This window comes from Theobroma cacao, chromosome 3 (genome assembly GCF_000208745.1).
Source record: "Theobroma cacao cultivar B97-61/B2 chromosome 3, Criollo_cocoa_genome_V2, whole genome shotgun sequence".
NCBI classification, from domain to species: Eukaryota; Viridiplantae; Streptophyta; class Magnoliopsida; order Malvales; family Malvaceae; genus Theobroma; species Theobroma cacao.
The window spans coordinates 31,734,485-31,755,389 of NC_030852.1; the positions used below are offsets into that span (position 1 = coordinate 31,734,485).

The 20,905-nt window shown below is 35.8% G+C and overlaps 4 protein-coding genes across 4 annotated transcripts; 1 reads left to right on the plus strand and 3 right to left on the minus strand.

The window, feature by feature from the left end:
* Positions 34-804, minus strand: LOC18606111 (putative invertase inhibitor). Its single transcript, XM_018118506.1, has one exon. It carries the CDS (start codon positions 715-717, stop codon positions 124-126), a length of 594 nt encoding a protein of 197 aa, XP_017973995.1. The 5' UTR covers positions 718-804; the 3' UTR covers positions 34-123.
* On the minus strand, positions 2,590-3,361 carry LOC18606112 (putative invertase inhibitor). The gene has a single exon (XM_018117181.1). The coding sequence runs from the start codon at positions 3,286-3,288 to the stop codon at positions 2,746-2,748; it is 543 nt and encodes a 180-aa protein (XP_017972670.1). The 5' UTR covers positions 3,289-3,361; the 3' UTR covers positions 2,590-2,745.
* Positions 8,267-19,520, plus strand: LOC18606113 (regulator of nonsense transcripts 1 homolog). Its single transcript, XM_007039543.2, has 29 exons — positions 8,267-8,874; positions 10,340-10,591; positions 10,662-10,832; positions 10,948-10,998; positions 11,128-11,220; positions 11,332-11,427; positions 11,566-11,616; positions 11,704-11,822; positions 12,110-12,218; positions 12,313-12,435; positions 12,509-12,580; positions 13,305-13,376; positions 13,462-13,528; positions 13,770-13,912; positions 13,993-14,064; positions 14,186-14,314; positions 15,060-15,215; positions 15,437-15,550; positions 15,617-15,715; positions 15,809-15,886; positions 16,204-16,338; positions 16,470-16,544; positions 16,696-16,813; positions 17,015-17,382; positions 17,483-17,545; positions 17,648-17,719; positions 18,131-18,262; positions 18,342-18,461; positions 18,758-19,520. The coding sequence occupies exons 1-29, from the start codon at positions 8,359-8,361 to the stop codon at positions 18,890-18,892; spliced, it is 3,801 nt and encodes a 1,266-aa protein (XP_007039605.2). The 5' UTR covers positions 8,267-8,358; the 3' UTR covers positions 18,893-19,520.
* Positions 19,626-20,892, minus strand: LOC18606114 (protein N-lysine methyltransferase METTL21A). The gene has a single exon (XM_018117616.1). The coding sequence runs from the start codon at positions 20,354-20,356 to the stop codon at positions 19,667-19,669; it is 690 nt and encodes a 229-aa protein (XP_017973105.1). The 5' UTR covers positions 20,357-20,892; the 3' UTR covers positions 19,626-19,666.

The following is a 20,905-nucleotide window of genomic DNA, read 5'->3' on the forward strand; positions in this document are numbered from 1 at the left end:
TGCCAAAAGTCAAAAACATGTGATTTAGTGCCATAAATCAGCCAAGAAACACGGAAAAAAGAATTTCGAGTTCAATGAGACTTAACAGTTAAGGTTTTTCTATCAAAACAGAAAAGAAAAGAGTTAAGATTTTACATCTGAATCAAGTAAGTTCATGATGCATAAAAGAACATCACATAACTGGAAAAGACTGTAATTCTCTTTTGTCAGTGGGGACACTAACTCCATATCTTGAAACCCTTCCTCACACGTTGCCGTTCCTTGCATTACCGCACTAACCCAGGCATCAGCATTTCCGTACTGCCCTGTCAAAAATGCTCCAACGGTATCCACCAGTGTTACAACCCCATCAGAGTAAAGCAGTGAGCAATCGCTCAAGCAAGCCAAAGATGAAGGACCCAAGGTTTCGTTGTTCACTAACTCTTTAATGATTGAAAGCGTGTTGGTCGCATTTTGTAAAGCTAGCTCCATTGCAACTATTGCTAGACCTTGAAGGTTTGTCACATGGCTGACAGGAATTTCCTGGAGTGATGCCGAGCAGAAGGTATAGTTGACGACAGAGGATCTGTCTGAGCATGTTTTACAGGTTTTGTTGATTATATCTACAGACAACGCGCTTGTTGCGGAGACTTCATCATTAGGAGTCAATAAAAAGATAAAGAAAAACAAAAAGAAGAAGAAGAAGAAGCAAAATGATGAGAAAGAGACATGCTGCATTTTTAATTTTCTTGGTGTTGTTTGTTGTCAATCTTGTTACTGCAACAAAATGTATATATATAGAATCATGCAAGCTTTGATAATGATCTGAGCTTTCTCATTCCAAGGAAGCTTCCTAGCTCGAAAGAATTTGATTCTTCTGTGCAAGAAAACGAACAAAACTAATCTCCAAAGACGATGATTCTTGATTCATCACTTTTCTCTTTTGTTCTTATAAGGTGTAGTACATGGTAAACCATTAAATGCAAGCAATTGATTGATCCCAACTCATTTGTTTGGTTGAAAACTTGTCAATTTGAGGTTGGAAAAGAAAACAAAGTGAAACTTTGAATGCCAAGTGAAGTATAACGAGTGTGGCGAGTGACGGAAGTTTCCAAGAAGGTTGCCAAAGATTTGTCTGGCTGTTGTTTTACCATCCAAAAACAGTAACAAAAAGCCACAATAAACAGCTTTTTTGGGGGGATTTTGTCTAATTCTATGCTTTAGCGAATATGGAATCATGGGATGTTATTTCTTACTGAAAATTTTAAGTTCAAATCATCAAAAATTTTTTTTTCTTTCGAATTTCAAAAAATTTCCTTGCTTGACATGAATATATTTACATGAGACAAATATATGACTCAGAAATGTCAAATTCATTAATATTTTTGTTTTATTAAAGGTTTAATGAAAAAGGTTCTTCCTTAATTATAAAAAAAAAATTCTTTTATCATATAGTTTTCTAATATATCGTGTTATTAATAAATGTAAATAATACATGATTTGGTCTTAGCATGACATTTTTTCTAATTCAATGATTAGATTAATATTATTAAAAGTGTTAATATCTCATTTATTTAATCATTAAACGGTAAAAGTATTTAAAACTTGTAAAATTATTGGCTGATGCAGTTTTAAATTTCAAAGTAAACTAAAATAATAAAAAAAAAAAGGTAAAACTTAACGTTACATATTGCTCTCATTGTGTGGGCTGTGGCTTGAAAATGGATTATTAATGGGCCGGGCCATGCCCATTCCACAGACTGGACGGTCCGGTCTTACTTTTAAAGATATTAACGCCCATCAGTTTAGCAATATTTTATATGGTTAAATTAAAGAAACCTTAATAAAATAATATCCTTAAATGTCATTAAATTAAGCCTTTTTCATCCCTAAATTTTTTTCTCTCTTTTAAGAAAATTTTTTTAACTCTAATGTATTCTAATATTAATTTTTTAAAAAAACTTAGAATATTTAATTTTTTAAAAATAAAAATAAAATCATGAAAAATAAATTTATAATATAAATAAAGTAAGAATATTACGCATCTAAAAAAATTTCATTAGGGATATTTTAAGATTGCAAAATTTAATTTTGAATCCCGTGTGTATGTTTGAATAATTTTCTAATTAAGAAGAATATATTATTATAAGATTTTCTCTATTTTTTTAATTTTAAATAATTTTCTCACTTAAAGAAAACTCAAGGAAAAAAACTTAAGATTATATAAAGAAATTTCGATAAAAAAAATTTATTACGTTTAATCAACTTACTTATTTTAAGTAAAAATTTTAAATAATTTCTTTATTTGAAAAAATTAAAGTGAAACTAAATATAAGTATTTGATGGGTCGGAGTTTAAATCTAACCTCGTGTGATATTAAATTTCATAAGTATGTCACAGACTGAAACTTAAATCTAAATTTATACGGTTTAAAATTCTGAAAATAGATTTTAAATAAATTTATAAATCACGAGTTCATATTTTTCAATCTAAAAAATATACTTAATAGATAGTGAAAAGCTTATGTTTATATATCAATACTCAATTCATTTCTTGTGGGATTCGTAACAAAGTAAACATTCCAAACATTTGAAAAATGAAAAAAAAAAATCCAAAGTAAAAACAAGTGAAGTTAGGAAATTAATTTGCTCCATCCAGCGGGATTATCACTTTAAAAATACTCAAACAGAGATAGACAAATTGTGCTTAATTATTGGGGTGACTCTGGCGACATTGAATACATAACCAAAGAAGCATTTATTCTCATCAATTGAGCAAATTTATAAAGGCAAGAGGGACTACTGTCAGCTGGAAGAACTCGTCGTTCTCCTTTGTCAATGGCGACACCAACCCTTCCCTCTCCTTGAACCCATCTTCACAGGTCACCGGAGCATCCAGGGCTGCGCTTATGACCGTTTTAGCCGTTCCATAATCTTTAGACTCGACAGCCTGGCCACCGATTTCCAAATTAGGCTGTGCGTCAGAATAAAGTTCAGAGCAATCTTCCAAGCAGCTCCTCGTGGGGTTGTCAAGGTTTTTGTTCTTCAAAAGCTTGGAAATGATAGAGCTGATGCTTGTTGCATTAGATATGGCCATCTCAATCGAGATGGGAACCAAACTCTCAGTGCTGGTGGCGGTTTTGCTTTTGGGATTCCCTTCCAGACTTGCAACACAAAAGTCAAAGTTTATGTTACGGTCACCCTTTGCAGCTTTGTCGCAAGAATCTTGGATGACATCCGAGCTTGCCGAGACAAGCAAGAGAAAGAAGAAAGCAATAAAAGTGCAGACAGAAGGGAAGGAATTCTCCATCTTTGACGAAAATGAAAGCTTGAAATGACTCTTATATAGAAAAAAATTACATGGTATTTTGTTAATGCTGAGGCTCTCATTCGATATCAATGGAAACTTATTTATGAGGAAAATCGCTCATTTATGGTATTGTGGCAGTCTGTTGCGATTCTTGTTCATTTTTTGTGCCCAGGATACGTCAATGGCAGAACTTTTCCATCTTTAGGGAATAATAGCAAGAAATACTTGTGCATTTGAGCTGACCAATATGGACCAGTTTTAGTAAGTGAAACATACAGATCACGAGGATTGCATTTTGGGTTTGCAATTAACCAACAAAAAACCAGGCTGGATATATAGTTTCATTTCAACACGTGTGAATGTCAACTCCTTTGGTCTTTTACTTTGAAATCCTTACACCCATGAGTCGTCTTGAGTAACTATGCATATGACACAAAATTAAGGTTTCTCCACCAACAAATCACTTCGTTGATTCAATGCCAAGTTATGTTCTTTCATTGTGACAACGTTAACTAATTTGAGCAATGCAAATTCCTTCAACAAATCTTCTTGTGTGTGAACAAAATGAAGGAGATTGGGGAGGTGATCATTCAAGAAAAGTAGAAGGGCAACAAACCCCAGCACGGGAGTGGCACCGATGGATGGAGACTCTGCTTCGATGACATTAATTAGGAAATTTCTAATCCTCACTCGTGTGCAAACTTTCCTATCCTCATACATGTACAAAGTTAGTTGGGTTGCAATGCATTTCATAAAACAATTTTTAATTTAATACGTACCTAGTCGTTGCTTTTCACAAACCATTATGAACTTGAAAAAAAATGTTTGTAATCTCCCTTAATTGAAGAATATAAGAGAATAATTGATTTTGCTATAATTATGATAATTATACAAAATAAATCAACGATTTTATTAGATTGTGATATTATCAATGATACAATTAGATTATAATTTAATTTTTTTATATCGTTCACAATTAAGAATACAAGATTTCTTTTTTTTTTAATAAAACTATATCATTCAATTTAACAAAATTATATCATAATCTACCTATAACATAATTTAACAAAATCATATTGATTTAATTTATAATCTGTACTATAATTATAGTAAGAGTCTTTCACTTTTTAAAATTGTACATTACTCTTTTCTTTGGATGATTTTCTTTTTGAATCACCAAAAAATAGTTAAAAGTTGTTTATCTATAAAAATTGCTACATCTAATTGGATTGGCATTAAGAAAATTTTGCCTTCTAAAGCTTTTTGTATGCGTCATGACTTCGACCCCGAAGAAACTCGTCTACTCCATATATGGGGGATGGTGACACTGGTGCATTTCATGATCTTAGCTGAATTATCTATCTTTGGTAGAAAACAACTGAAATTTTGTTCCCTTGTAGCACCGTACTAAAATTTGGTCCCATTTGCTTGCACGGCGCTACGACCTTGAACTTTGGAAAACATGGCATGTGTAATTTGATTGTTCCAGGGACGATTTGCTTATTTTGACTTCGTTGCAACGGCATGCACGTGCCATAGCTCATACGCTATTGTCGGAATTTTCATCTAAGCTGATATCATTCCGTATTTGTACGAACCATGGTCCATGGACTGTCGATGGGCCAGCCTCCAATAGGTCCGAATGGATTGCCACCTAGACACGCGAGAAACGGACCGTGGGTCGTGAGACTCGTGACCTTTTCTCTCGTGCTTTCCGGAGCCGATCCAATCTTTGGGTCGTCTACCTTTGTGCATCCAGGTCGATTCCCCAACCTTGTAAAAAAAAAACAAAACATAACTACACAAAAAATAAACTATGCTCGGCTATGGCAAGTGGTAACCATCCACGGAAAAGACACATCAGTGCCCTAACAATGGCCCAAGTGTCAGCTTCTGTACTACGTGGCTTCATCCCAAGTTTGCAACAGTGAAGAGGCTAACCATACATATACCTATTGTTGGTATATTTTTAAAATTAAAAAATTATATCACATAATAAAAAATTATTTTAACTCGAAAGTTATATTATATAAAGTGACATAAACAGTGAAAAGGCTAACCATACATATTCTCTATTGTTTGTTGGTGTATTTTTAAAATCAAAAAGTTATATCACATGATAAAAAGCTATCTTAGTTTAAAAATTATGTCACATAAAGTGACATAGTGTGTTTATTGATTTATAGACAGGTTTTTATGTGAATAGTTATATCTATTGAAAAAATAACATCAAAAAATTATGAGACAAATTGAAAAGACAACAAAGTTCAAAAGTTAAATATGAAAAGTTATTATTTCAAATTATATCTTATAAAATGAGTAGTTATATTTTCATGAAATGATTATTGAAACAATATCTTTACTTAAAAATTGTGTTGACAAAATGTAAATATGCTTTTTAGACAAAATGAAACATTAATGAAAGAGTTGTATAATTGAAAAAAAAACACTTGCAAGCCTATATAAAAAGCTTGTTGCCAACTATTTTGACACACAAAAAATCATAAACAAAACAAGTGCAGAAATACCAAGAGTAAGAAAAGTGTTGTGTTCTATTAATATAAATACTTAAGTTCCCATCAATTACAAAAGCTTTCAAATTTTTTATAATCTACTTACTGTAGAAAGTAGACTCTAAAGTTAAACAATTTTGTAAACCTTCGAACGTATCTAGTGATCTATTATCGTAAAGTGCAATACGAAATTAAACGTTAGTTTCATTGTATCCTAATACTATTCACATTATTTTTCTTTACATACTGAATAATGAGAGTGAAATAAATTTTAAAAATAATATTTATTAAAAAACTCATCTTAAAGTCAATTTTACTAATTTTTTAAATTTCATCAAACCTCATTTTCACTGACATTACTGAAATAGAAAAAGGCTAGACAAAGTAGTTTGAATAAACGTATGCTACAGCACGAGGGGCATTAATTAATCAGTAGGAAGATCAATAGCTCGCCATGTCAACTGCTTCCATAGTGGATCCCCATGATAAGATGTCAGCAAGCTCCTAAGCCAGCTCATGAACCTGGGGCTGTTTCACCACCTCCTAGCCCTCAATCCACCTCCCCACCATCTCCGCACAAAATAGCAAACCAATAAATCGCCCGCAAGGTCCATTCTCTAACCATATGATGCTCTCTTAGTCCTTGAATCATGGCAGGAATTTTGTGTGTTTTCCTTTTGCATCTAACTAAATTGATTGCGCTCCTAATAAGCACAGATGGAGACTGAATAGGACGTATCACCACAAGCCCGCCATTGTTACCAGTCTTATGTTGAATATCATAGTGAGTATGTATTTGCCATTTAATTACAAGTTTAATTAAAGTTTGTAATAATTTTACTAGCTATGTTCAATAAATTAGAGTCTAGCATTATTAAATTTATTAAGTTTTTTGTTACCATCATTGTATAAAAAAGGTGCATTAAAGAAAAGGGCAGGAATGCCCCGCAATGTGACAAGTTTGCAAGGCATTACCGGTCTCCATGTCCCGGTGAATGGGTAAGTAAGAATTTAATCTTTTCTTTCCTTAATCTGAGATTTTGAATTTAATTTTGTGTTTATGTGTAAATTGAAAGATGAGACAAAGCCAGGGCGGTTGGAACCTTCCCTGCCGTATGACGACGAGACACGTCTAAGGGATTAATACGTGTTTTTTTGTTACATTTGTTTGCTGGTATCCAAGTTTGGAGAAATACTGATCTTTTTCCTTTCATCGACTTCGTGGCAAATTGTGATTGATTTGTATTACGGTTGATATTTTCAATGTTCATGTGACGGGTTAATGAGTTAAAGTAATTAATTCCTAATAACCGTCAGAATAACATCAATATGACTGTTCTAGTGAGTCGGGGAGTGCATCTTACTTTCACTATACTTATCGGTCAATTTTCTTGCCCATTTCATATGATTAATCAAATAAATTAAAAGTGTCTCCAGTAATTTTTAGAATATAAATTTATTTTATTTTAAATATATCAAAATGTTCACAAAAGTAATAAATTTATTTAAATTTAAACTTAATTAATTTTGTATCGTGTCAATAATGCATATTTAATCTATTCAATATATAAATTTTAATACTAAAAAAATTGTCATGGTCAAAATGATTAAATCTATCTAATAGATTATAATAAATTGTGTCTAAAAAATCGTTAAATTTATCTAATAGATGGTGAAATGAAACTCGTGACACTATTTTCATAAATCAGAAAAAGTAAAGAATTTGATGAAGTGATATGCTTCAATAAGAATATCAACAATATATGATGTTATCTTCTCATTTAATTGGATTTTTATTTAAATGAGTAGAAATATTAAATCATAATGTATTAATTTAATAAGTTTTTCCAACTAATACAATTTTAATTTTTATTGAAAAAATCATCAGCTTCATGAAAAATGTCACTAAAGCTTTTCCTAACAGATTAAACTAATTAAAAGATTAATTAACTGCAAAATTGACAGGATGATGCTACCACCTCGTGAAAACAAGAATAGCTTTCAATGTTAAAAATTTAAAACAAACTTGCTATATTTGGCCACTGATGATAATCACATATAAACATTAATATTACCTACATAAATTTAGCTTAATTTCCAAGCAAATGCAGTTAAAACGCCAAATTAAATTTTTTACAAATAAATTAACGTAGGAAGCCCAAAAAAATAAAAGAAAAAAAATCCTTATATAACCTTAATAACATGCGTCACACGCGCATAAAGGCCGTAAAGGCCGCAAAGGACCTCTCTCACGTGTCTATTTCACCAGTCACGTGTTATCTCTATTCCTACCCAATAGAAACGCGCGTTAGAAGTGCGTGATGAATGTTCTCCTTTACATCAGAGTTTTCTCCCACGCGCTCCATTTTCGCTTCCACGGCGCTTATACACACTCTGTGGAGCAAATTCTAACACAAATTTCACCTTTCTTTCTCTCTCTCTCAGTTCTATTTTTCTATTTTTTCTTCTCCAAACCCTAACCCTAACTCAGAAAACAACACCAAAAACCCTAACCCTAATCCTTGGAATAACGATTCGGCAGAGAAAATTTCCTTCCATGGATTCTCAATTCGAAACGGCCTCGCAACCCGACCCGGCTACCGACGCTTACATCTTCCTCGAATTTAACACCCAAGGCGAGTCCGATTTCGAATACACGGACTTCCGCGACACGATTCGTTCTTGGCCCACACCCTCCGACACCACTGCCGCCGATCGCTCCGGCTCCGACCACCAGTCGGACACTGCTGCCTCCTCTTCACCCTCTAGCGCTTCCAAAGGCGCTGGCCGTGGCGCAACGAGCAATAACAACAGCAATAGCAATAGTGTTAGCAATAGTGGGGCCGTGGTTGATGCGTTAGCGACGGGGATTAGTGGATTGAATTTTGAGGAGACGGTTGGGGATGAGGATGGCGGTTATGAGTACGGAAAAGGTGATTTCGCCGAGCACGCTTGTAGGTATTGCGGGGTTTCGAATCCAGCTTGCGTGGTTCGCTGTAACGTTCCTTCGTGTAGGAAGTGGTTTTGTAATTCAAGAGGGAATACATCAGGCTCGCATATTGTGAATCATCTTGTGAGTTTTCTTCTTTTACTATTATTGTTATTATTTTTAAATATCCTGATTATTTTTAATTGACACTAGATTGACATAGATTTGTTTGTTTGGGATTTAGGTTGAAGTATTGAAGGCATGTGTTAGGGAGATAATGCACTAAGTAGAAATGGTGCCTTCTATTTTGGGGTGTTGACTTTGGGATTTTGTTGAGGTTAATATACGTGTATGTAGATTGAAAAAGGAGATAATTCATATGATTGTTCATGATGCTTTTGAGACGTCTAGATTTTGTAACCAAGTTCATAGGTGCAGTTTTGAAAGTTTAAACTAGGTATTTCTGGTAGAAATTTGACTCAATAATGAAATTTGAGCTTGTTGATCAGATATGTTTCAGTTATGTGTGAAGGAGTGCATGAAATTATGGCATCATTTAGTGCCTCCCTTCTCTCTTATAGGCTATTCTGAGATTAAAATAAGAGAGTTTTGTTTGTTTTAATTGAAGGCAATTTTTGTCCTTTATTTCTTTTGGAGGTTACACATGATGCTGATACTTAGAGAAACTGTTTTTTCTTGAATAAAGGGGTTTTATTAGAAGGCAATTAGAAGCCAGATATTCCTCTAAATATCTTCAGACAGATTCGTATGTTCGAATATGGTTAGTGTATGAATCTGTGGGACCTGGGTTGATAGTTGTTGAAAGGAAGGGATGTTAGAAGGCAATCAGAAGTAAGGCCTTCATTCTAGATACTGTGAGACTGGCTTTTTTGTTGGAATTATAACATGATGACCATTTTTCTTTACTCTGGGAATCAATTTTGTTTGATTTATTAACATATGTGCAGTACCAGTGTTGATTGTTGCCACTGTTAAGCACACCATTGCTTTTCTTATGCTTTCATCATATCTTCCTGTAGCTTGGTATCTGTCTTTCATGGTCATGGGAGGTTTGTTTCCTCTACTGATTTTGCAATATGACACCTTTTGTTCGTTTTCTCTTTTCTCATCCAATATACATTGCTTTCATTAACCCAGAAGACCTGACAACAGTAACATCATTCTAGTAGTTTACATTTTTTTTTTCACGTGAACAAAAAAATATGTTTGCGGATTCCTTTAGTCTAGGGATGATGCTGTGGGAACTTGGGCTTAATACAATTGGGACTAAATTGGATGTTTGTGACTGAGTAAGTTTTCAAAACGTACCTTGTTACTCAAGCTTGTCTAGGAAAGTCCTTTCACATAGCTGTAGGGTGTAATTCTATTGGAAAAAGTTTCGTTTAGTTGTGTGCTTGCCATAGTTTGTTGCACATCTGTTAGTATGCTCAAACCACTATTGCATTTCAGTTGCTTTTAGTAATTTTGTACGTTTATCGTTCAGTAACTGAGATTAATTGAATGAATATTAACAAGTTTACTAGATTATCCAGTTGGGGATAGTCAGTGGATGCTTGATTACTGAGTTTGATTTTTTGTTCCTTTTTAGGTACGAGCTAAACACAAGGAAGTCTGCCTTCATAAGGATAGTCCTTTGGGAGAAACAATTCTTGAATGCTACAACTGTGGATGCAGAAATGTTTTCCTTCTTGGTTTTATATCTGCTAAGACAGAGAGTGTTGTTGTTCTTCTTTGTAGGGAACCTTGTTTGAATGTTAATGCTTTGAAAGACATGAATTGGGACTTGAGTCAGTGGTGTCCCCTTATTGATGATAGGTGCTTTTTGCAGTGGCTGGTTAAGGTTGGTGTTTCTTTAATCACATGGAGGGCTTATTCATTTGGGGACTTTCTAATACATTTCACTTCCACAGATCCCATCCGAACAAGAACAGTTAAGGGCACGACAGATAAGTGCTCAACAAATAAACAAGGTAGAAGAGCTTTGGAAGACAAATCCTGATGCCTCCCTTGAAGATCTTGAGAAGCCTGGTGTAGATGATGAACCTCAGCCTGTGGCCTTGAAATATGAAGATGCTTATCAGGTGCCCACTTTTTCAATAATTGCACTATTTTGCTTTGCTTTATTATTTTTAGAAGACAAGAAGTTATGTCATATAACATGTTGGTAACTAATTAAGTTGATGCTTTCCCTTGCAGTATCAAAATGTTTTTGCGCCACTTATTAAGCTGGAAGCTGACTATGATAAAGTATGTATCATCATGTTCACGCTCCTCCCCCAACCACCCTCAAATTAATTGTTTATGCAATATTCTTTCATTTCTTTAAAATGTAGTGAAAGAATATAGGTTTAACATTCAAAATTTTGTTTTTGGCAGATGATGAAAGAATCTCAAAGCAAGGACAATGTCACAGTTCGATGGGATATTGGGTTAAACAAGAAACGTATTGCATATTTTGTCTTTCCAAAGGTGCTTTACTGTAGTAGTTTTATTAACACCTCGCCCCCTTTCCCTCTGTATGACAATGTCTCTTTTAATTTATAAGTCAATAAATGTTAAACCTGATTTGTGATGCTATAGGAAGACAATGAGCTTCGTCTAGTACCTGGTGATGAGTTGCGACTGCGGTATTCAGGAGATGCTGCCCACCCAGCATGGCAGGCTGTTGGGCATGTGGTATGTTCCTTTATGAGCTTGCCCATTTAATTATGTTTTGATGCATGCCTTTAATTTTTGTTTGCATTCCTTGGTAAGGTTTATGCATTTGGTGCACTTCTGGGAACATACTTATAAATTATCTTTCTGTTGTTTCAGATCAAGCTAACGGCACAAGAGGAGGTTGCCCTTGAGCTCCGTGCCAGTCAGGTAGTTATGATATTTTTTTGTTCTTTTGGTGGATTTTGGCTTTTGGGAGGTACATAAAGATTGGTGCTTATCGTTATTGTGGTGCAGGGAGTGCCTGTTGATGTGAACCATGGGTTTAGTGTTGATTTTGTCTGGAAGAGTACAAGCTTTGACCGGATGCAGGGGGCAATGAAAACATTTGCAGTCGATGAAACAAGTGTTAGTGGGTAGGTTAGATGACTTTGTTTTCTTTAGATTTGTTTGTGTTTCTAGATTGTTATTGCAGAAATTATCATGTGCATTCTTTTCATTTTTATGTGTTAGTATTTCCATTTTGTTTTAGCTGTTTTTGTCTAGATTCAAACTTTCATTTTTATGTGTTAGTATTTTCATTTTGTTTTAGCTGTTTTTGTCTAGATTCAAAACTTTATGTTATTTATCCCAGAGGTCATGCATCTGTTGAACTTGAATTGTTTGTCCCATCCAAGTGAATTAATTGGTTTATTTTTTGCAGATATATTTACCACCATTTGCTTGGCCATGAAGTTGAGGTTCAGATGGTTCGTAACACATTGCCTCGTCGTTTTGGTGCACCTGGTCTGCCAGAATTGAATGCATCTCAAGTATGACTGTTTTGCCATTTGTTTGGCTTCATATAATTTTTGCTAAACAGCTGTTTTTTGCATCAAGTTGTTTTGAGCTTCCTTTGTTGGACAGGTTTTTGCTGTAAAGAGTGTTCTTCAGAAGCCTATAAGCTTGATTCAGGGGCCCCCTGGCACAGGAAAAACTGTCACTTCTGCTGCCATTGTATATCACATGGCTAAACAGGGTCAGGGGCAGGTAAGAACTTCAATGAGTCTCATAGTTCACCATTAGTTTTGTTACTATTTCTCATATTTCATTCTCTTATAAGGTTCTGGTGTGTGCTCCAAGTAATGTGGCTGTTGATCAGCTAGCTGAAAAGATAAGTGCTACTGGGTTAAAGGTAAAGAAATTAAACTCTGCTTGTGGTTTTGCTAATTGTCATTGACAATGTTGTACTTTATTATTGTGGTAATTTTAGGCTTTTCTTAATCATCTGCCTTTTGCATGCTTGTTGCCATTTAGTATAAGTTCTTTAGGTGTTGGTTGTTATTGATACAATGGAAACATCTGGGCAAAAAGTATTGCTGGTAAAGAAGCCTAATTCCACCCGAAGCTTATTTTTTTGTCATTTTTTTTCTTTGTTATAATAAAATAATACAGAATTGTGACAAGTGTACTGATTGTTTTTTCTTCCTTTTCCCCCATTAAATGATGTCTCTTATTTGCATTTCCTAGTTGTTGCTTTTCTATCTTTTTAAGCTAGCCATGTAAGTTATCCATTTATCTGAACTAGTTTGAATATCAACAATTTAATGTGATTCCCCACAAGTGAATGGCTGGTGTCTCTTATATTTTCCATTTTTTGCGAGGGGGTTTGATGGATTAGTAACATAATGCAATGGTATGTATATGAAGTTAAAACAAATTTTGAGCAACCGATATGATGCTTTGGAAGCATGCAGTCATTAGAAACATTGCACTCATGTTCTTATTTCTTCTAATGTGCATCTTATGATGCGTTGGTTATGTTACATTCTGGGCAAATATGATTAGACATCTTGAAGCTTTAACTTGTATTTATTTGTAAATTGATTCTAGTTCACCAATGTGTTTTTTGTCCAAAGGTTGTAAGGCTTTGTGCGAAATCAAGGGAAGCCGTGAGTTCTCCTGTTGAACATTTGACGCTTCATTATCAGGTTTGTGGTGTCTAATTCTGCCACCTGCTGTTGTTTTGTATTTATTGTTCATTGAACTATTCATATTTGCAATGAGTGCATGTAGGTTCGACATCTTGACACATCTGAGAAGAGTGAACTTCACAAGTTACAACAATTGAAAGATGAACAAGGTAGGGATCATTGTCCAGCTGTCAATGATGAAAAAATTAATTAGATGGATTTTTCTTTTGATGAAAATCTTCAGTTAGAATTTACTGAGGCATGACCCTGCTTAAACTGGGATGAAAAGGAATTCTTCAATTAAGTTACAGAGTGACAATGAATGTGCATGTCTGAAATTTGAAAATTTTAACTTCTCCTGGATTTTCTCTAATGCTAGAATGCCTTGTTATTTTGACCCCAAATTTTCAGGTGAGTTGTCAAGCAGTGATGAGAAAAAGTACAAAGCACTGAAGCGAGCAACAGAGAGGGAAATATCCCAAAGTGCTGATGTCATTTGTTGCACTTGTGTTGGGGCTGGAGATCCTAGATTGGCTAATTTTCGGTTCCGCCAGGTTGAATACATCATATATGTAGCATTCAACAATTACTAAACAAATAAAAGAACTTACGCTCTCTTTGTTCCTTTATTTAGGTTCTTATTGATGAATCTACTCAGGCGACAGAACCTGAGTGTCTCATTCCTTTAGTTCTTGGAGCGAAGCAGGTAATGAAGGATCAAAGTTAAAAGAGATGTACTTTCCCATTCAAAAAAATGATATATACTTTCTCTCACTACCCTGGAATGTTTCTTGTTTGGTCTTCTAACGTGTATACTTTTATTTTAGGTTGTTCTTGTCGGTGATCATTGCCAACTTGGTCCTGTTATTATGTGCAAGAAAGCAGCTCGTGCAGGACTAGCGCAGTCTCTATTTGAACGTCTAGTTTTACTTGGTGTTAAACCAATTAGATTGCAGGTGATGTCCCTATATGTTTGTTGGTGATTTCTTGCATTGTTTGCTTTTCTAACATGCTCACAAATGTGTAGGGATATTGTTTGTGAGTATTTATCTGGTCTTTGAGATGTAATGAAGTTCCTGTTGTTGCTAGCAAGCCTAAATATTTAAGTGCATTTCATTCAAAACTTAGTGCATTGAAATTTTTAAAGAAATGAGATTTCTTCTTTGTTTGCAGAGGTTGTTTGTGAGTGTCACCTAATACTAATTTTTTTGTTAGAGAATGTTATTATTGTTAGTTCAGTACATTTTTAGATTTTTCTCATGTTATTTTCTTTGGTCATTGTAAATAAGTTTTTACTTCCCTCCATTTGTATATTGAAGTATCACATTTGGTAGTAGTATTGCTTTTAAGATGATCAAAAAATTGGCCGCAAGTGACTTACTGGTCTTGAAACTTCATGTTTATTCACCACTTTTTAATTTCTTTTGCCCTTTAGATGTTGATAGCTTGATGTGATAATGATCTACTTGTTAATTTTTAAATATTAAAATTTACATATCCTGCTTTTTATTGCATCTTATTTATATTGGGATTATCAAATTGTCTATTGTAGTCATTGTGGTTGAAAAATATCAATATGGCTGGAATTGTTCCTGCCAAGTCTGGCTGATTAATGGATTCTTTTTCTAACTTCATGTGAATGTAATTGCTAATGGAAAACATGTACTCATCTGATAGGAAATATTTTCTATTCTATTTTAGGTTCAATACCGAATGCACCCGTGTTTGTCAGAGTTTCCTTCTAACAGCTTCTATGAAGGCACATTACAAAATGGAGTGACAATCAATGAAAGGCAGTCATCGGGCATTGATTTTCCTTGGCCTGTGCCAAATCGTCCCATGTTTTTTTATGTACAGGTACTGTAACTGTGGTCAGGATTGTAATAATCAAAATACAACTTTGTTCTACCATGTGCCTGCTTATCTTTTGTCCCCATGAATATTCTTCTTACCCATCTCTCCTTGTCTGTTGGTGGGGTAGGGAGGAGAAGGGGAAGGACATCTAAATGTTTTAATTTGCGGTCCAGTTCTTTATTTATTCCATGGTTATGTTTTGTAATTGCATAATTTTGTTTTAGATGGGACAAGAGGAGATTAGTGCTAGCGGAACATCATATCTCAATCGAACTGAGGCCGCAAATGTTGAGAAGATTGTAACCACATTCTTGAGGAGTGGTGTTGTTCCTAGTCAGGTAATTTTCTGGTTTTTTTTTTGTTTTCTTTTCAGATGGTGTAACAACTGTTTTAATATTTTGCAGATTGGGGTCATAACACCTTATGAGGGACAAAGGGCATATATTGTGAATTATATGTCAAGAAATGGTGCTTTGAGACAGCAGCTTTACAAGGAAATTGAGGTAATGTGTCGATTTGAATTTTAAGGATAAATGCTTTTATAATATTTGGCCATAATGTAGTTATTTATTATTTAATTTGTGGGGTTATATCAGGTTGCAAGTGTTGATTCATTCCAAGGACGGGAAAAAGATTACATCATCTTGTCTTGTGTGAGAAGTAATGAACATCAGGTTGGTTGTTGGTTAGCATATCTATATTAGATGTGAAAAAACATTTGCAGCATCTTCATGAATGAATTTTAAATCTGACTTAATAAATCAGTGTTGTAGTCTTGTGGCAAACTAATTTTCAATTTCTTGACTATCCATAAGATTGTTAAAATGGTTTGTTGTGCTTAATATTTCTCATTTCTTTGGTGGATCAGCCTCTAGTTATGTTTTTCATTCAAAGTCTAGTACTAATATTTTAACCACTCTTCCTCTCTCTATGCTTTAAATATGAGAAAAACTAACATGTTGGTGCTTAACTGTTTTATCCAATTTTTTAGGGCATTGGATTTCTAAATGATCCTCGCAGGCTCAATGTTGCCCTAACACGTGCTCGATATGGTATTGTAATTCTTGGAAACCCTAAAGTTCTTAGCAAACAACCTCTGTGGAATGGTTTATTGACACATTACAAGGTATCGTCTTGCGTATTTTTGTAACCATGCTATTCGTAGTGATTGCAAATGCTAAAGCTAGCCTAGTGTTAATTGTGCCTTGGAGAATCTTGCAATCCTGGTAACTGATCTCCTTCTGCTGAAAATTGCAGGAACACGAGTGCCTGGTTGAAGGACCCCTCAATAACTTGAAGCAGAGTATGGTTCAATTCCAAAAGCCCAAAAAGGTTTGTGTATGGAATGAAAGGATAGTGCCTGTTATCTGTTCAAATTTTTAGCTTTTGATTTTGCTTGTTGCCTCTCCTAATTATTTTTAGTTATCAGAGGTTGTCAAGGATAAATGTGAATTCAAATAATGTTTGTTTATGTTTCTTATAGATCTACAATGACCGGAGACTTTTCTTTGGTGGTGGACCTGGGATTGTGCCTAATGATAATATTGGGTCTGCTGCCTCATCTAGTCCAAATGCTGATAGAAGAAGCAGTCGTGCTAGGGGTAAGCTCTTGCGCATCTTGAGTTTACAAGTCACATGTTATTTGTATTATATTATCACTTTGGAAATATGTAAGTGATATGTCTCGTACTGCCATACGCAATGACAGTAGAATATGCCTTTGGCACTTGTATAAATTAGTGTTGACTGGGATTCTTCCCTGCTTAAATATAACATGCACCTTCTGATGTTGCCAATTACAGGTACTTATATGCCTCCAGGCCCGCCCAATGGTACTCACAAGCCTGGAGTGCACCCTACTGGATTCCCAATGCCTCGGGTTCCTCTTCCACCATTCCCTGGTTCTCCTTCTCAGCCTTATGCTATTCCAACTCGTGGAGCTGTACATGGACCAGTGGGAGCTGTCCCCCAGGTCCCTCAACCAGGAAGTCGAGGCTTTGGGGCTGGGCGTGGTAATGCAGGTGCTCCTATTGGTAGTCATCTCCCACACCAGCAAGGCACGCAGCAAAATGTTGGAACAATTGGATCTACTTTTAACTTTCCTCTGGAGAATCCAAACAGCCAGCCATCTGTGGGTGGTCCATTATCTCAACCTGGATTTGTTAACAATGTTCGTATTTTATTTTTTCCCCTTTCTCACTGTTTTAGTTTTGTGCCTTTAATCCTTTTTTGACATTCTGGAATCTGAGTATGTTTATTATCTCTAATAGATGCCAGTCCAAGGGCCAAGCCAAACATTTCGTGATGGATTTTCGATGGGGGGAATGTCCCAGGTATTAAATTACATGCAGGAATCTTCTATTTTTTTCCCTTAAATAATTACAATTTATGTTCTTGATAACAACTTAAAATTGGTTTGTTTGACCATCGCACAGGATTTCTTGGGTGATGATTTCAAGAGCCAAGGCTCACATGTTCCTTATAATGTTGCTGACTTTTCAACTCAGGTATAGGCTGTGGACTTATTTTTTATTGTCTTAATATATCTTCTCAATTCTGTATGACTTACATTGGTTAGTGGGGTTTGCCGGTATTTGCTTGAAATTTAAAATTTAATTATTGGAGATTGTATCAGTGGTTCCCCTCATTGCCAACTTGCCAAGCCTCAATGTTATGGTCTAAAATAAGTAAACCTGTACAAAACTGAGTATCATCCCTGAGGCCTTAAAGCATTGTGAAGGGGGTATTGAAGATGTTTAGAATAATCTTTTTTCAATAATTTTCTCTTCTCTTTGTAATTTTTTTTTTTGAATAATCGTCTCTTTGTAATTTTCTGTCGGCAAAACAAGAAAGTTTCTTTTGGTGTTTGACTTCCTGTCTGATACTGTCTATTGCTTGACTATGTGTTTGGCATGTAGGCTTCTCAGAGTGCCTATGCTGTTGATTATGTTACACAAGGAGCACAGGGTGGGTTTCCAGGGAACTTCCTAAACCAGAATTCTCAAGCTGGATATTCTCGTTTTGGCACTGGAAATGATTTCATGTCTCAGGTTTGCCCAAAGTGCTGTGGTGTAATTAGTTTTATGTTTTATTCCTTGTTTTTCTTCTAACAAATATCTGTTTTTACAGGACTACATGAATCATGGATCACAAGGCCTGTTTACTCAGGTTGGCTTTAATGACCCTTCACAAGATGATGCATCACAGAGCCACTTTGGTGTGGCTAATCCAAACCAGCTTCAGTCTCAGGTTGCTTCTTGAGCTGATTGCTTGTTGATAGAGAATTATTGTTAATAAATTTATCAAATTGGTGAGATTTAAAATATATTTTCTAAGCAGACAGTTGCCAGTTAATGCTAGTAAATTAGAACTGCCGGGGTGGTAGTCTTTCTGTCGGGTGGTAGAGTTCATATGTGTTCATCTGCCTGGGAATCTGTCACATTGTAGTTACACATTTTCTGACATTTTTTGGGCCGTACATTTTGTGACCTTAGTAAGTTCTTTTCTGCATTAAACGGGAGTATAAATTGCTTATCTATTTGCAGGGCTTGATGAATTCTCTCTACTCCCAGCCCTTTGCCCACTACAACACACAGCCACTAAACTTGCAGGCTCCTCAACAGCAGCAACCTCAGCAGGGCCAGGGCTCTCAAAACCAGAAACTTCACTATAATGGTTAAGAATAAGGATGCATTTGGATGTGATGGGTTATAGTCTTTGCAATCAGCAACTTGGTTTGTGCTGTCCTTGTGTGCCCAAAATATATCCTGCTCTGAAGTGCAAAATGTTTGCCGGTTTGAGGTCAGTCTAGTTCTGTCCATAACCCGTAAGATATGATTCCTGATGATGGGAATAAATATAATTGGAGTAAGGGTAATGGCTAGCTATGGGGCTATGTGCAAACACTGGCAGTGCATCCAGGGCTGAGAAAGAAAAGGATAACCCCAAATACCTGCTTGAAGTTTTGCATTGTTTTGAAGAAAAAGGTTATTGATTCAAGAGAGAGCATTACATGGTAAGGTTTTGTGGAAAGGGTTTGATGATAACAGACGGCAGGCCGTTTGTCGACTTACGGGATAAACCCATTATAGATACAGAAAGCAGTTACAGGTGATAATTTTTGTACAGCATGCTGGGGAAAATTGCCTGACCCTTTCAGCTCTTCCTGACATGTAACATTACTCTTCACTATTGTTAGTAGACGACGGCGATATGCTAGAAGTGTTTCCTAGTGCTTGTAGACATGACTGGTATATATGAAATGTTGATGATGGCTTTGATGTGAGAAAATTGGGTTTGTTTGACTTAGATTTGCTTTCCCTGGTATAGAATACATAGAATGTCATCATGTTTTTCCACGCCATTTCTTTCAACTGAATTGTTCCTTCTGTTTCCTTTTTGTGAAAGCTGGGATGACTCAAAAATGAGTTTAGGCTGAAGATCAAAGTTTTGTTCTAAAACTCACGCACAGGTGTAGTTGAAACGTTACAATTTTCTGCAAGCGGTGGCACGATTTGGAAGATGGCAAACTCGTTACAATCTTCCACTCCCTCTTGGACACCGAGTTGACTCGTCACTATCTCAACAACCTGGAAGCCTTGGTCCCTCAACTCGTTCAAGCATTCACCTGTCCACGGCCTCAACTCGCTTGCCGCCCATATTTCAGTACCCTCTTCGCAGATCCTTTTGAGCGTCCTACTCAGCCCCACCATCTCCTCCGGGTCATAGAACACATCACTCATCAAAACCACATCAAACGTGCTTGACTCAGTGAGTCCGCTTATTGACTCGTCTGATCCCCAAACGAGTTCTCTCACGTCAACTCTTCCTTCGAACCCATTAGCTTCAACGTTTTTCAAGAGTCCAGCAAGGAGCGGTTGGACATCGGTGAGCAATACCCGGGTGGCGCCAAGCAGAGCCGCTGTCAAGCCTGGGAGGCCCGCTCCAGCTCCGAGCTCGATGACAGCCTTGCCATGAAAATTGAGGTGAGTGGGCATCCAGTGAGACAAAACAAGGGCTGAGTCCCAGAGCCATGAGCCGGTGAGTGGGCGACCAGTGACCGAGTCACAGACATCGTCGAGTTCGTGGACTATAAGGCTGTGGTTGAGGTTGTGAGCTGCCACTTGGATTTCTCTTACGCCCATGCGCTGTGGAGGTTAGCTTTGGCTCTCCGTTTGTGTTGGCCGTCCTTTTCTTATACATATATAAGCCTTGGTAGTTTTTATTCTGTCTGATCTTCGTTTGATACCCAATAAAAAACAAAGAAAGGAAAAAGACGAGGTTGCGTTTCATTTGGTGGGCAAGCAAGCGTGAAAAGCACGTTGCTAGTAAATGCCGGGAGATTCCTCAGAATAATGCCTTTTAACGATGACCCTTGTACCTCTCCATCAGAGAACGATGATCCTTGTACCTCTCCATCAGAGTCCGTAGTTCTTGTACTTTGAACAAGTCCTTGAAACCACTGTAAAATAAGGACACAAGCAAAATTGCCACTTCAAAAACCAACCCAACCCAGTTGGATATTATGGCTAAATAAAGTAGCTAATTCTTTTTTTTTTTTGGATTAATTGTTTGCCAATTTTTTATTTTAAAAATCAAATTGTTCAAATTAAGATGTAAACTTTTTGGAATTTATCTATTTACTGATAATATAGAAAACAAAAAAAATACAAAAAGTTTCAACCTTCTTGATG